The following is a 17807-nucleotide window of genomic DNA, read 5'->3' on the forward strand; positions in this document are numbered from 1 at the left end:
CAACGCTGCGGCTACTGGGTCTAAAGTAGCCGAGAAGTAGGCAACTGGTCTACGGGCATTCCCATGGATTTGGACCAAGACAGACAAAGCACAACCCTCTCTTTCACAACAGTAGAGCATGAATATTTTATCGTAATCAGGCATTCCCAGAGCAGGAGCACGACACAGGTCCTCTCTCAGCTGCAGGAACGCCATCAAACAGTCCTTGTCCCATGGTACCGGATCACTCACCTCCTTGTGCGTCAGTTTTTGCAAGGGTTTTGCTTTCAGTGAAAAGTTCGCTATCCACTGTCGGCAATACCCCACCATCCCTAGGAACATCCTGACCTCTCTCTGTGTCTTGGGCGCATTCATCTTCATGATCGCCTCTATTCGGTCTGGGGACACCTTCCGTTTCCCCTTCTCTATTCTGTGCCCCAAGTACTGCACCTCTGTCAGGCAGTACTGCAATTTTCCCGGGGATACCTTGTGCCCATTTGCAGCTAAGTGATTTAGCAAAGCAATGGAGTCTTCCCTGCAAGCCTCTTCAGTTTCTGACGCCACAAGTAGGTCGTCTATGTACTGGACCAGAACTGACTTCTGGGGCAGCACTAGACTTTCAAGGTTTTTCTTCAACAGCTGGTTAAAGATCGATGGGCTCTCTGTATACCCCTGTGGGATACGACACCATGTTAATACGCGACCTTCCAGCTTAAAAGCGAAAAGGAAATGGCTCTCCTCGTCCAGAGGGATCGAAAAGAAAGCCTGGCAAAGATCTATCACAGTGAACCATTCAGCTTGGAACGGTATCTGAAACAATATCACTGATGGATTCGGTACCACTGGACAACATGAGACAACTATGTTATTAATCTTTCGAAGATCCTGCACTATCCTGAATTTCCCATTGGGCTTCTGCAAACCCATGATCGGGGAGTTACACGGACTACCCACTGTTTCTTTCAGTATTCCCTGCTTAATCATGGACTCGATCACGGGCTTTATTCCTGCAATCGTTTCTGGAGTCAATTTGTATTGGGGTGTTCTTGGAAACTCAGCATGCGGTTTCACTATTATTTTCACTGGGTCTACTCCCTTTACCAGTCCAATCTCTTCCCCAGTGAAATCCCACACTTCTGGTGCCACGGTCTCCCTTAGATCCCAGGGGAGCTCATCCACTGCCAAAGTGGGATACAGCTCCACACATATTCTTGAATTCGCGACTTTGAAGTCAGCATCATCATCGTTGGTTAATACCTCCACTCCTTGCGGTGTGCAGTATATTGTACAATTTAATTTACACAATAGGTCTCTTCCCAACAGACATACAGGACTAGAATCGCAAACCACAAACTGATGCTCATCGCTGTACTTCCCTATTTTCACCTGCACTGGTTCCGTCAATGAGCTCGTTATTCTCCTGTTTGCGACCCCCACCACTTGAATGGTCTCTCCAGACATGGGCAGGCCTGGAACTGCGGCTGATCCTATCGTGGATCGGGTGGCTCCTGTGTCTACTAGGAATGTCGTGGGGCACCCTGCCACTTCGGCCTCAACATAGGGTCCCCTTTGGTCCACATCTAAGGCTGCCCCGAGGGTACAGTCTTCTCTCTCTACTCTCTGTCCTGTTAAGGGATCAACGTAATAGCACTCCTCTCCTCCTACAAACAGAGGCATCTGTCTATAGGTCTTTCCAGTTGTCCCTATTCTGGGTGGTTGAGGGAACTGGGCTCGCGGAGCTGGGGTCCCCCCTTTGACCACCTTTCCTTGATACGGCGTTACCCCTCTTCCTGGAGGGCTTTGAACCTCTTCTTCCTCTACTTCTTGTTCTCCTATTTCAACGTTGTAGGGACACTCGCGTTTCCAATGTCCCACCTCGTTACACTGGTGGCACCGGGTCGTCTTTTTCAATGCCGCAATGTCTATCCTAGGTCTAAAGGTGGAGTTCTCCTCATTGCCCTTGTTCTGACTATACTGTTTCTTACCCCCAGTCCCTGTTCCCTGTTGCTGTTGCTGTTGCCCACCCTTACCAGCTGACTGCATCTGTACCACCATCAGCTTTTCTTTTAGCTTCTTTGCCTTTGAGTCTATCTCATCACAGCAGTACCTAGCATATCTCAGAATTTCGTCCAAAGGTTTATTTTGCCACAAATCAAGTGTTGCTGAATCATTAAACTAATATCCGGTCTCAAACCCAAGACAAACTTAGACACAAACTGCCCTATGTCTTTCGGGTCCATTACATCCAACCCGCTATATTGTTTAAACGCCTTCAGCAATCTCTCATAATATTCATGAACTGTCTCTTTGGGTTCCTGTCTAGTTCGATCTATTTTGACCCAATCTATGTCCTGCATTGGCACCTTGTCTTTCAGCCAAGTCATCACTCTCTCGTATTTTACCATTACTGTCTCGGACGGTCCATTAGTCCGTGCATCTCTCTCTGGCTCTGCTGTGGGCCACTCAGCACTAACCTTACATGCTGACCACAAGTCTCCTGGTACTACAATGTCAAACAGCGTGTTTAGGTCTATCCATAGAACTTTGGAGATCTTTACGAACCTCTAAACCTGTTTGTACCACTCCACTGGGTTCTCCCTCAATTTAGGGAAGGAGTTGGTAAAGGCTGCTAAGTCTCCCCTACTCCACGGCACATGTACATAGTTCCCGTTTGCAACCTCACGCAAAGGGTATGCCTCTACTCTCTGCAGTCCTCCCTCTGGGGTCATCCCAATCATGCTTCTCCTAACGGTCCCTTTCTTGGACCACCTTTCTTCCCATTTATCCAGCGCTCTCCATGTCCTTATTCCCGTTATCAGTTCCCTTATGTGTGTTTTTAATCCTATTGTTCTTCTCTCATCTAGGTCCTGATCTGAATAATGTAGCCTATGGTTACCCTGTAATGCCTTGGTCCTTGACAGGTCTACCATATATTTTCCTGCCAGTTCGACTAATTTCTCATGTGCCACTCTCGCTTTCCGAGTGATGTCCTTTGCCATGAACAGTATCTCATCCTGTTCGTACATCTCCATTCTTTCTAGTGGCAAGGTACCATCTACTATGTCATCCAGGTCTGATTTTAGGCTGGCGACATCAAGTCTCTTGGCTTTTATCTCGGCTCGCAGTATGTCTTTTTTAGGGGGTTCACTAGTCTCTCTCCCATCCCAACTCCTAGTCCTACGCTTGGGCTCAGGAGAGTTAAGGAGAGTTCTCCCTTCTTCCCATCTCTCTAGGTCCCATGCTCGGCCATCCTGTCTTGGAAGGTGATGAAACACGGGCCTGTTTCCCCCAATCTCATTTTGTCCACTCTCTCTGTCCTCTCTTGCTCCCTGGTAGGATTCCCTGCTGTTCTCCCTTCTGTCGCTATTTTCTCGTTGCCTAGTGTCACTCAAGATTCGGTAGGTTCCTTCTCGGCTCCCCATCTCCCCAGGACTGCGTTCCTGTCCGTAGTCACAGGGGTTATGGCGAGACCTCTCGCAACTCTCCTTCTGCCCACTATTGTCAGACGCATAGTGGGTGCACTTAAAACTGTTCCTGTATTCCTGCGTTCTCCTATCCCCTTCGCTGTGAAATCTACGAGACACCCCCCCACACTCAGGGCTCCTGTCTTCCAGGTCTGATCTACCTCCACTCCTGGTATGACGAGTGTCTCCGCTACCGTCCTGACCTTTCTCGTCCCACTGCGGACTGCTTTCGTCAGCCCCACAGTGAGTCCGGGTCCTGCTATCCTGGCTTTTCCTACCAGCTTCCTCTGCTATGATGCTCTTGTGAGCCTCCACTGCCTCATCCCATTTCTTCATGTACTCACTTAGCTCCTGGAAGGATTTCCGTCCTGATCCCCTCAGATCCTCCGGCCATCTAGGGCCTCCCGGATCTCCTATTGGATCTACTGCTGTATGAACTGGGGTGCTCCAATCTCTCGGTCTTGTCAACTGACTTGGGGGATTGATTGTCTCATTCCTCCTTGTCATTTCTGCTCTCTCCCTGTCCAGTCGTACCTGTTCCTCCCCTCTTGCTCTCTCTGGGTCATAAATCGATACTATAGGACCTATAGTAACAGGTACTTGCAGGGCATCTGGCAGCGCGTAGGAAGTGGCACACTCCGTTTCTGGCACTCTTTGTACCACAAACCTTCCGACTACCTTCTGCACCGGACTAGATTGAGACAACTCTTTACTTGCCGTGGGATCCCAATCTGTAGTGGGAAGCGGTCCATACTCCCCTATGCTAGGCCCCCCTTCCCTGCATGGCTCGACATTCTCTGTCTCTTTATTGTACGGGGGTGGCCTATCTGTTAATAACCTATTTATCAGGCTGTCTTCTGTCTCGCTCTCATCATCCTCTTCACATGGGCTCTTGTTTCCTGCCACCTCTAATACTGGGTACAGTTTATTTACTTCTAGGTTATTCACTCTCCATCTTTTAGCATCCGCATCCCATTTGGCATCCTGCACTGCTCTTACCGATCGTTTCACCCTTTCCTGTCGTCTATTCAGGTTCCTCTCGTGCGCTGCCCTAATCCATGCATTGAGAGCTTCAAACTGGGTCGGTCTAGGCATAGGTCTCATTGAGGTCAAGACTGCTTTTAATCGGTGTAGCACCTCTAATCTGAACGTCCCATACTTTGGAAACGTCAGTTCCTCATTTCCTTCTGTGATCTTACTCCACTCTGAAATCCACAATATAGTGTGTAACCCAACATTTGCCGCCATATAATAAGCCGGCGTACCCTCCGGCGGGGCTTCTTCCCCTCCATAAGATCTCCGCCTCTCTCTTTTAAACGCCTCTCTTAACCATTTAAAACATTTCATGTTTAAACGTACAATTTCCAGCCTCACTATTCTGTTTACTTCCTGATGACAATCCACCAATCCTAGCGCGGCTTTGCTAGCTGGCCTATCACAGCGCGGTCTTGCTCCGGCCGGCCAATCCCAGCGCGGCACTTTCTGACGTCACTCGTCTCCGCTTCGCAGCAGCACCCCTCCTTTCTCAGCTCGTCTCCCGGTCATACACGCGTCCCATTCTTACACCGAAAAATGACTACTTCCGACCAAGCCGTCACTTCTCTTGACTGTACGTCCACAGTCTATCTGTAATTGTCACCACAACTGACGAAATGTCTTCCGTCTCTCCGATAGGTTGCTTACACACAGTAACTTCCGACCAGCGTCCGTTACTCATGCACTCACTCTTACGTTCCCCCTATCTCGGTCCTGCGGGCGATCAATGGTACCTCATGACCCCCTTCACACTGGTTGACAATTACTCTGGATGTCCGATACACCCGAACCACTTAAGCTCTCCTTGAACTTAAGATCTGCACCGGTTGCGCGCGCTCACAACCTGTTCCGCAGTCACTCTACAGGCATTCAACTCCGCCAGACATTACAACATAGATACAACACAAAAACACTGCAATCTAACACGCATGACCCTTTATACTCACTCTCGACCGATACTGCTGCTTTTCTGTCTCACGTCATCCGGACCTTCTTCGGCGGGCGGTTCTTCCGATCATCGATCTCTAGGGGCCTTGGGGTAATCTAACCTGGCCTAGATCACCTTCCTCAAGAAGGCAACCATCCTCTATAGCTACCAACTGCAAGGGCGAGATTGTAGATCTCTATCTTATCACTATAGATCTAAACCCCGTTCTGGTCAACTGAACCTTTATTGCCTGTCGTTGAGGAAAGAAAGTGCATCCAATACCAAGTTAGTTGCTCAATAATGGGCTTGACTCTGAAAAAACCACAGACTACTTCTAGCTTTTAAAGATTTATTATAGAGTCAAAGTTAACTGCAAGTACAGGCATCTCAAAATGAGATTCAAAAGATATATGGGCACCACTACAAACATGTGCTCTCGAAAAGCCCTCAGGCGAGCAAAGAACACGACTAGCACTAATTCCAAAATCAAAAGGGCTGCAAGCATCGACACATATTGTGATCTCTCCGTCATTTACAGCAGGAGGGAAAGGTTTCAGGTTAGGCTGTCCCTACCCTGCTCTGGATGGTAACCCTACTTAACAGAGTCCCAACCTACCAAAAGGTGTCAGCTGTGAATGACTTCCTAAGAAGATCACCCACTATTAGTCTCTAGGTGAAAACCTATGATCTCCAGTCATGACCCCTCTCTGCCTACCCATCTGCTCTCTAAAGGGTCCTCAGGCATCTGCTCTAACTCCACCATGGGGTGCTGACCCTAATACAAATCACAATAACATTTGAGACGCCCCTCGTGAGACGCCCCTCACGTGGTGTTGATTCTGGCTTTTTCCATGAAGATCTTCCCTTGGGCCTCGTGCGTTAGCGTTGACCTTGCTTCTCAGACTCTTCTCCGGCCCGCCGATACCCCCTAAAACATTCCTGAACCCTCCTCCATGTCTACACCAATCTTACGAACAGAACTCTATTCATCCAGTTATTAATTGAATCCCCCTCACATATGCAGACAGACATCCGTGGCTGAATCTTCATTCCCATAGACTTCTAACAAAGGTTTGCAACTTATTTCCTGACACAGCTCGGCCTGTATCAGGACATGTAAATCAGAAATCCTTTCATCATTTCAGGCCTACAACCCTTTCGCAAAAATTAACTAAAATAACATGTTAGCTTCTTTCTCTGGCATAATAAGAAAACACATCTATAGAATATAAATCTAATGAATAACAGAATTACTAAATAACATTAGTGCAATCCATGTCTATGCAAAGCAATCTATGTTTCTAAACCCATATAAATAGAGAAAGAGAGTACCCTGCCTCAGGATATATAGGCCCTGGCTAGGGGGTCCTAACTGATGTGTATGGAGGGGTGATTAACCTAGGGGTTGACAATACATGTAACAATCACATGGTCAAATCAAAAGGACTATACAGTTCAAGTTTAGAAAATATATATTCTTTTATTATTGTTTTCTGATAACAAGGATATTTACAAAAGATTTTTTTTAAGGAAAAATATATTTTTTTTATATATCATAGGTACATATAAGTCATAAATAAAACAAACAGATATGGGGACAACAATATCAAGACAGTTCGTCCTACCCAGTAACAGCCAATCTTTACACACACAGTATCATTCACTTCAATCCCTACTCACTCTTTCTCTCCTTATATCATACACCATTCATTCTATCATTCATTCTACTATTCCTTGCGAATACAGCAATTAGGTGGTCAAATCGGGATGTTCGTCCGGATAGATGGTTTTAGCTACGGGTCCTGATGTAATGAGGACAATGACCGTATTCCTGGAGACATACGCCGACGCGCGTTTCGGTGACAGGCCGTTAAGGCCGCACCTTCGTCAAGGCAAGGGGCAGTGTACTGGGTCGGGCACAGGGATAAAAACTCTGATTTCGTATTAGGTTCTGCTATTCTAGTATATCAGGCTTCAGATGCCGTCATAGGGATGCAACGGCGCCGATACTGTTGTTGTTTCAAGGGACAGGCTACAAGCAATTCGAATCCAGTATGGGTTGGCTCCTTAGCATTATGCTTTATAGCACCCTTGGGTTTTGGCGATCATCTGGGTTCTAGACAATAGTTGGCACACAAAGAGCCGGGGGTGCAAGCTTATAGTGGTGATATACTTCGTTTCAATGTTCATGAGGCGCAGAGGTGCACAATTCTATAGAGCATCTACGAGCCTTTCAGGATTCAAATAGGCGTTTCTAGGCGGGGATTCCAATCGTGTTCTAACCTATCGGTTCTTTCAATAAGTGCGTTCAGAGGGCGCAGAAGTGCAGAATTCTAGAGGGCATCTACGAGCCTTTCAAAGGTAGAATAGCCGTTCCTAGGCGGGGGTTTCAATTGTGCTCTGTTATGTCGGTTCCTTTCATGGGTAGCGGGTGGAAGCGATGCCGTCTTACAATTCCGGGCCACCTTCGTAGGGTGCTTGCTGATGCACCGCCTTTGTCCCGGAGGCTGTTATCATCAAGCTGGGATTCCGCCGACTCGGTCTGTCGGCCAATGGATGGATTCCGGAGCACCCTACGAAGGTGGCCCGGAATTGTAAGACGGCATCGCTTCCACCCGCTACCCATGAAAGGAACCGACATAACAGAGCACAATTGAAACCCCCGCCTAGGAACGGCTATTCTACCTTTGAAAGGCTCGTAGATGCCCTCTAGAATTCTGCACTTCTGCGCCCTCTGAACGCACTTATTGAAAGAACCGATAGGTTAGAACACGATTGGAATCCCCGCCTAGAAACGCCTATTTGAATCCTGAAAGGCTCGTAGATGCTCTATAGAATTGTGCACCTCTGCGCCTCATGAACATTGAAACGAAGTATATCACCACTATAAGCTTGCACCCCCGGCTCTTTGTGTGCCAACTATTGTCTAGAACCCAGATGATCGCCAAAACCCAAGGGTGCTATAAAGCATAATGCTAAGGAGCCAACCCATACTGGATTCAAATTGCTTGTAGCCTGTCCCTTGAAACAACAACAGCATCGGCGCCGTTGCATCCCTATGACGGCATCTGAAGCCTGATATACTTGAATAGCAGAACCTAATACGAAATCAGAGTTTTTATCCCTGTGCCCGTCCCAGTACACTGCCCCTTGCCCTGACGAAGGTGCGGCCTTAACGGCCTGTCACCGAAACGCACGTCGGCGTATGTCTCCAGGAATACGGTCATTGTCCTCATTACATCAGGACCCGTAGCTAAAACCATCTATCCGGACGAACATCCCGATTTGACCACCTAATTGCTGTATTCGCAAGGAATAGTAGAATGAATGATAGAATGAATGGTGTATGATATAAGGAGAGAAAGAGTGAGTAGGGATTGAAGTGAATGATACTGTGTGTGTAAAGATTGGCTGTTACTGGGTAGGACGAACTGTCTTGATATTGTTGTCCCCATATCTGTTTGTTTTACTTATGACTTATATGTACCTATGATATATAAAAAAAATATATTTTTCCTTAAAAAAAATCTTTTGTAAATATCCTTGTTATCAGAAAACAATAATAAAAAAATATATATTTTCTAAACTTGAACTGTATAGTCCTTTTGATTTGACCATGTGATTGTTACATGTATTGTCAACCCCTAGGTTAATCACCCCTCCATACACATCAGTTAGGACCCCCTAGCCAGGGCCTATATATCCTGAGACAGGGTACTCTCCTTCTCTATTTATATTGGTTTTCCCCCCTACTACCTGCCCATATCCTAAAGATACCCACGGGGAACCCCCTTCTTTGTCTACTATGTTTCTAAACCCTTCTGGCCTAGCCATAAGGCCCGTTCCCTTCTATGCCTTTCAGCATGACTGCTTCCACTAGCAGCTACATAACATGGATCATGATTAATCACTTCTAATAAAGATATACATTTTCACACATGTTTGCATTAGTTCCACTTCTATATGCAATCTCTAGATTAACTACACATTTCAAGGTATAGGTGAATATATTTTCAGCACTCATAGCATTTCTCTTTATGATTTGTGCCTACTACTTGCAACTCTGGTGCACTCATACATTTTGTTCAGTTTACGCTCTCTCACCATTAATAAGGACACTCTGCAAGGCGTTTATAGGCAGGAGTAGTTTTATTATAATTGCAAATACCGCTACAGGAAGAGCGCCAGGCGTCTTATCTAGATCGCGCTCCGAGCCGCTCTGATGCGCAAACCGCCGTTCGCGCATGCGCATTGGCTTTGCGCTCTAGCTCGGGCGTGCTGCGTCATGCACACCCCTTGGAAGCTAGAGCGCTACACTACAGCAGCTACTGTGTCATAATGTAAGGAGATTTGCTAAGAGAAAATAATGACTCCTTCCAGCATAGACTAGTTTAGAAATATATCCAGCAAATGATCAGTATAAAACCCACAGAGCAGTAATCTTTCAGTAGGCAAACAAGTAAAGTGGAGAATGAGGCCAGCAGATTCCTTTATTAAATTAGTCTTGAGCTCCAAGGGCTGATGTAAAACACGGGTCTATGAGCGTCGGCCGTTTTGTCTGAGCCAAAACTGCCTGACCTTCGTGGAGATTCATTATTTCAAAACCCTTTCCATCTTTTCATTCGAGCCATTCAATAATGTGGTATTCCTGACAGCCATATAGCTGTTGTTGGCTTTGAAATAATGGATTTGGCCAAACATCAAATTAAAGGTGAATTACCGATCTGAACTCACATAAAATCAGGGATGTAGAGGTGTCCCGTGGAGAGTTTCTGCCTTTTTATGTGCTGCTCGGATGGGGAGTTACAGGACATTCACTAAAAATTGCTGAAGAACCTCCCATCCGCACGGAGCTGCCTCGCCAGGCGACCATCATGCTTTGGTGCAGTCATGCCCCCAATGTATTCCTTGTTTTGAAGCCATGCCTCTTCTTCCATTTTCTGTGCTACCATGATCACTTCTTTGCTGAGAGTTTCTGTTATGTGCCATAACTTTCAGTCAAGAATCGCTCATGCCTAATCACAAGGTATTTCAAATTGCTTGGACTGAATAAAATAAATCCTTCTTATTGCACTTAGCACCTCTTTCGAATATAGTTAATTTAGAGCAAAGCAATTATGTGCAATGTGTCACCAGTACTATTGCATTTCCTCCAGGAACACTGCTGTGGTTGGCAAAAATATATTTATCGATCGTTGTTTTGGAATACAGCATTAATTGCATACTATATTTTATTGGACTTCTTTATTCAACATTGAACAATGTCTAGCCATAGATTTTCCCAATCGCCAACCTTTAGTTGCTTGCCTAGTTTTTGTTCTCATTTACTAACGAAATGCCACCCTTCACCCTTTTGTGAGATGTTTACTTTATGACTCTTCTGTTCTAAGGGAACATTGCTCGATGCATTTTCACTGATTCCAAAGTCCATCGTTTATTGATCAAAGCATTTATTGTTACCTTTGTAAAAATGCACCCTGGGATCAAGCAATTACTTTTCCTTCATTTTCACCTCTTTTGAGAGCTGGCAAAAATTGTTCTTAATGTCGATGAGTGCAAACAGCAATGAACTAGTTGTCAGCCTTTTTAAGTACTGGATACTTAAAACTTTATAGAAGTTTTTTGTACTTTTTCAAGCAGGTGTTTTGAGGTCTGTGTTTGAGGTCAGGTCCAATGAAATGCTTCCAACAATTGCTTCATCCAAATGTGCCTAAATCTTTACATAGTCTATCCATGGCCATTCAGAAACTGTTCTCAAGTGTGAGTTTTGATAATGTGTGGCTGTGCCCAAAGAAGACGAAACTCCGCTCTGTGAAGTCCTCTCTTTATTATCAATGTCTCCGTAACTTTGTTGATAAGGTTACTTTCTCCTCTTTCCGATAACATCATCCTCACTAGCCTTTAGACAGGACGGTCGGTAGGGCGCCGTTACCCGACTCTCAGATCTACCCATTCTATCATCATAAATATAGAAAGTGGACGAAGAGTGAGGATTGATAAAGGCGAGCTGCCCATTTAGAAGCATACATTTCAGCATTTGGATAAAGAATTACCTGTTTTCTCTACCGTCAAAAGGGAAGACGTGTGTCCGTCCTATACATTGGCTAAATCTCGTGGGAGGACACATATCCCCTTAGTTATTGTTTCAAGATGCGATTTGGAGCCCTAAGGATCCCTGCTTACTTTTAATACTTTTCAATTGGAGGACCTATCACCTTGCATTGATTGTGTCAAGACCCAGTAGCGTTTGGAGCCCTTTGGAGCCCCGCTCAACTAAATATCAAAATCGTGAAAGAGTTATTACCCGTTCCCCTCGAGTGATACCGCGAGGATTACCGGGTGTTTTGTTTATTTAAAGAGAACAGTTTTATAAACTTTGTCCTGAAGAAGGTGGCTTACAATCACAAAAGGGCCATCGAAATGTGTCGACGTATTAGATGGTGTTACATCCAGGAACTTGATAGGGTGGCGAATAGATGACATGATCTGTGGACACCTATTAGATATTATTACAACGAATTCTACATGGAGTAACCAAACAATGATGTGCTTATGATTATACACTGTTTTTGTTCTTTTATATTGGAATTTTTTTTTAATTGTCAACACATAGGTGTTTTTTAATTATTCATTTTTAAACTGTATTTGTGTGTTATTGAATTTTTATCATTGTGCAAACCACACCAAGTGAATTAAAATTTGTTATTTTTTCATATCGGTTGTTTTTTTAATATTGTTCTACATAATTGACTATAGGGGCCTTGGATGATTGTTATTGGTGTTGCTTTTGGTGACACTATAGTTGCTGTGTATGAATGTGGTTAATTGAATATCAATTCATATTACGGATCCTAATATAGTGTTATTCTGTTCCCAGGAGAAATTTGCTTGCTAAAGAAATGTAATGTGCCTGAAGATGTGTGTTGTGCAGATGTAACTCTGATATAGCAGTTCATATTCGCTATGACTATGTCAAATGTTAGTGAGAATAATTCCTGTTTTCTGTTATTTGCTAAACAGATAAAAACTTTTTAAAAAAAGATCACTAAAACATCATCGTTAATCATTGTTCATACCTCTAAAGTTAATTCTCCCTGATTTGTCATTTTTCTTTGATTTGTCATTATTCCATATTTTTGTGTGTTAGTATTTCAGTTGTTAATGTAATGAAGAGTGTGGATAAGGGACATCCCTTTTTGGTGTCTGCTATAAAATGACCTTAAATGAAGTATTCCACTCTAAATGACTCCTTGTTGTATGTACATGCTGATTTGCTAGTGCCAATATACAACAGCTTTCCCAAACCATTTCTTCCCATCACGTTGTTTATAAATGAACAGTTCAGCTTGTGGAAAGCCTTTTCTGCAGCTAGGGAGGTCAACACTGCAACTTCTGTTAGTTCCATTCTTTTGCCAAGGCGATCCATCTTTGAAACAGTATCAAAAGTATCCCAGTTTTGAAGGAATCAATATTGATGAGGATTGATTAGCTGTTGAAGTTTGTTCTTTATTGTTTTGTCAATCATTTCTTAGTGCAGTAGTCGAGTAAGATATTCACTGTTTGGGGTATTTCCTGGGCTTTGAAATTACAGCAATGTCAGCTTTGACCTTAAATCTGTGACTTGTACTGTTTGGTTGAATGACCTGGATACTTTCAAGAAATATTTTTTTTTTACACACTTTCATTACTTGCACTATTTTTTTAGGAGTGGGCTCTTTAATTTTGCAGCATTTCCTGAGCACTTTCACCAAAGCATTGTTTGTTATTACTAAAATTCAGGTCATACATGTGCCTGACTCTTTTTTATACCAACCTCTTTGCATTGCTATCCTAGGAAGCGGAAGCGCGACGTGCTGTATGCCCCAGCTTCCATGGACATGAAATCGACAGGGTTGGAGCCCAAGCAGGCCACTGTCTTGCTAACAGAGGACGACAGCGCTTTGAGACAAGACCTGGGATTGGATAAAAGCCGCGAAGCCGGAGATATTGTAGTCGAATGGAAAGATGGAAACGTCACATCCTTGTATAGAGAAGTGGCCACGTCTGAAGTAAACAGATGGGAACATCGCATAGTTGTACAGAAAAGTGGTGACATCTGAAGTTGAATTCTGTAAACCCACACCCAAAAAGCTGCCCGATCTGACCAAAATCTTCGCATTACAAGACCTCCTAGGAGAGGATGAACAGAGACCAGTGGAGCTATAAGAAGAAATGGACTACCATATGACTGACTGTATACATGTGCATGTCATGTGACTCTACAGATGGGTACATTCAGGCCAAACGATGGCCTGCAGGCTAGCTATGGAATGGAAATTCCACTTTATTATTGCAGCAGCCAGAATCCCAGTGCATATCTAACAGATTCCTCAACTTATAGTTGACTGCTTTGCAACTTTCAGGCAGATTTACAAGTCCCTTGCGCCACTTTTATGTCATTTTTAACATGGGAAAAATGACGCAAAAGTGGTGCAAGGGGCTTGTAAATAAGCCCCTCTGTATTTATCAAACTGCTTCATGTACGCCAAATAGACTGTTCAGTGTGTATCTAAAAGAGTACCCCATGTGTATTCACCAATTCATCCGTTGCATGCTTGCCAGCATTCCCACTGCATCTATCGGTATCTCCCATGCATACGTATTAGCATATACGTATCTAGCACTACCCTCAACCAGCATCAAAAATATATGTCTACCAACGCTCACACTGCCATCTCTACCAGCATCAGTCCTGTATGCCTAACAGCATTGCCATTGCTTCTCTACCACCATCAACACTGGCTACCTACCAGCTGTGCCAGTGCACTACATTACTTACTCCATTTCTACTAGCCCTCTTTTGCACATCTAACATCATCCCCACTGGATGGCTACCAACATTAACACTGCACGCCAACCAGCACCCAAACCGCTATCTACCAGCAGCCAAGCGACTTCTAACAGCCTAGTCACTACCTATACCAGAATCCACACTTTTATATATTCACAAGCATCAGCCCTGCATGTTAACCAGCGTTGACGTTGCACCTACTTATATCTTCCACATTCTTCACTGAGTTTGTACCTTCATGTGACCTCCCAGAATGGTTGCAGTGGTTAGGATGGTTATAGTCCAATCACCGTAGGACAATTTTATAGCCAAATGTTTTCTCCAAGTGGGTAGACATTATTTCGAAGGAGCCAAAGTTATTAATGTCACTGTGTAGCAAAGTACGTTTTTCAGCAAAATGGCTCATCTACTTAACCCTTTCCATGCGGCCGCGATTCCCCTGGTGTGCTGTAAACAGCACGAACAGGGGCGGGCCGTGACGAACCCCAGCCGTCATCAGCACTCGAGCACCGTAGTGCATGACGGCTGGGGTTCGTCATCAGCATGGAAGGGGTTAAAGGCCAAAATCTCAAATAATGTCTTCATACTATGGAGGGGTTTGATATCCCAGTGCGTCAGTTTTTTGAAATACAAAAAATTAGCAGATGTCGTTCACGGTAGCTGAGGCATGATTCCAAATTAACCTAGAGAAACAGGAGTGCTGCACGCCATCAGAGAATTGAGGTAGAGGTGTCAAACAATGTCTATGTCATATATTGATGAACAAAAAGAAGTGCCAGTACTGCTATTCAATTGAACATAACATTTATCTCAAAACATCTGAATTAAACAATATATTTTGCACTTATATCTATGTTTTGAATTCAATCTCTTTATTTTTATCCAATGATTTTTAGTTCATGGGTTTGGTTTCTTATTTCACCAAATTAGCATTTTTTAAGACCTTATGTACACAACAATTACATTAATCATAACGACAATTTACAAAACATTATATACATTTTCAAATATCATTCTTTTAGTCGACTACCAATACCATAAGAATAAAAGAAGTTACAGATAATTGATATAAAATAGGCTTCTTTGAAAAAACCATAAATAGATGGCTTTTTTTGTGAATAATATAATTCCAGTGTAAATTTATGATTATATGTTGTCTGTGGTTGTATGAGAGGTGTATGACTGAATGATGTTTGAAAATGTATATAATGTTTTGTAAATTAGTAGCTTGTGGCTAAGCTGTGCTGTTGGGAGCCCAGACCCAGGGGTGGTTTTGTATGTCATATATTGAGCAATGACTGATACCAAACCCACTTGAGAGCTGGATAAAGACTTCACAAAGGAAACACAGGGTAAATTCTCTAGCTCCATCAAATGTGTCCACAAAAGTCGCCTAAAATTGTTACAATTCAGCTGTCTGCAAAGGACTTTTTAACTTCAAATATCCTTTATAAAATAAAATGTCAATCCCTGTTTGCACCAGCTTTACCCATGAGGTGACTGATTTCTTTCAGTTGCTGTGGGACTGCACTATGGCACACACATTCCATTCATGGGACACTGGCAGGATACATTGGTTACCTCGAAAGACAACTCTCAGCACAAGACAAACTGGAGTACTACCTAAGCATAAAGGGAAAACACGTATGGACAAAAAGCTATCTGGCTTTTGAAGTGACAAACAGGATTGCATGTTGTGAATTTCCCAGAATGGTCCAGAATTGCCACGCTTGATTTCTGTCCTCCATCTTTAGAGCTCTTGGTTAAGACCACATGGAAAAAACTTCAAACCCACCAACCACAGTCGATGTCTATGGGATGCCATCAGAGGCACTGTGGCACCCTCCAGGTCTGCACCCACTGTGCATACCAGGTGAGTGGTGAGTAATGTGAATTGGATGGACTTAATGAACTCTGTTTGAGTTGGATACACATTGACATCATTCTCCATTCTTTCACCAACTTTGTATTCTGATGCAACTCTTTGAATTGTTTCTTGGGCTCTATGTACATGTTGGTATGCCATCACAGGATTCTCTTAGGGTGCAACCCGGGAACATTTATGCTTAGTACCTTTCAGTTCTGTTTGTTTGTATTTCTGTTTAACCCAATAATAAAAACATGCATGCTAATAAATATCTATCAGCAACTACATTGCATATGTATGGCTAGCCGCTTTCCACAATGCATGTCTTTCAGCATCTTTACTGCATATCTAAAGATTCACACTGTGGATGTACCAGCAACTCCTTGTTGTGTGTACTAGCATCGGCAATCTATGCCTTCAAATTCCCCCCTATCATATTTACCACATCCCAGCGGCACATTTACCAGCCTCACCATTGCGTATGTATCAGTCTCCACCTTGATTCTGCCAGCCTCTCCACTGTATATTTACCAGTATTTGCACTGCAAATCTTCCCTCTTCACTCTACATTCACACTGCATATCTAGCACCACCTAAACTACATGTCAAGCACCACTCACTCAGTAACTTCTGGTGTCCCATTCTGTATCCATTATCAGCACCACTAAATGTCCATCATTGTGTCAACTGTGTACCTCGTGTCATCCCGAAAGCAGGTTTAACAGCATTTCCACTTAGAATGTAATATTTTGACCTTGTTTTGGAAAGCATTGGCGCTGTCCTCCTATATCCCCACTGCGCAGCATACAGCATATAATACATGTACAATACATGTGCTACAGTTCAATTAAGAGTTCCATTCGCTTATAAATCATAAGCTTTTGTTCATGTTTATTTCTTTATATAGCACTTAGACCCTAAAAGAGCACCAATTATTCTGCCAGTTCAGATATTATCTTTTAATAAAGATAGACCATAACATTTGAAAGTAACATTGAAGAGCTGAGTTTTGCATTGTTTTATGAGTCTTTGATTCTTTCTATATTTTAAATAAAATGGGGTGTGGTTGCACAAGATAGGGTTCGGTCACTCCGAAGCAATGTACCGCTGTGAAAACAGTCCTGTATTTAGGAATGCCTGCTGTGTGGGCATTATTGACTGAATGCAGGGGGTAGAGTCTGGGCAACTGAATCATTTCATGATTTTTGTGCTGATCAGTGTATTACTTCCTGCTTTACCGCCAGGATCTTGGAGTGACCCTTTGCATGGAGGTGAACAATGCAACTTTCACAAGGTCCTAAACATTGAGAGTCTTCCTTTTTGCATTGTTTAAGTTCTCATGCAGCATGATTCTTTATATTCTGTTGCTGCTCAATGTTCCCCTTTGCTTCACCGATCAATCCCTAACCATGCTAATCTGGTTGTAACTAAATGCTGTCCCAGGCTGCAATGGTTGGATGTTTTTGCTCTGGAAATGGTACAAGTAGCTGCGACCATCTAAGTTGTCTAAGCTAGTCATTACAAGACCCTGAGAACTCAATGATCATGACTTCTATAACTGAAGTCGGATCAGAAATCTAGTGTAGACTTTCCTCTTTCGTTTGTGGTTCTATAAATAGTCATGGTGTCAACCTGTAGTCCAGGTAAGTCAGAGCATGCTTAGTTCATGTCAACAGCATGTCAGTCTTAAAATCATGACAAGTT

General features: G+C 43.6%; 1 protein-coding gene across 2 annotated transcripts in view; it reads left to right on the top strand.

The window, feature by feature from the left end:
- SLC51B (SLC51 subunit beta) overlaps positions 1–14395 on the top strand; it is a 56643-nt gene extending 42248 nt beyond the window's left edge. Inside the window, exon 4 of one of the 2 annotated variants that reach the window (XM_086958037.1) lies at positions 13241–14395. In XM_086958037.1, the coding sequence (XP_086814163.1) occupies positions 13241–13505 (265 nt within the window). In that variant the 3' untranslated portion in view covers positions 13506–14395. The remainder of the gene's footprint in view (positions 1–13240) is intronic. The other variant, XM_086958038.1, reaches the window with a different exon arrangement.
- Positions 14396–17807: the final 3412 nt, after the last annotated feature.

This window comes from Lissotriton vulgaris, chromosome 2_1 (genome assembly GCF_964263255.1).
Source record: "Lissotriton vulgaris chromosome 2_1, aLisVul1.2, whole genome shotgun sequence".
Lineage (NCBI taxonomy): Eukaryota > Metazoa > Chordata > Amphibia > Caudata > Salamandridae > Lissotriton > Lissotriton vulgaris.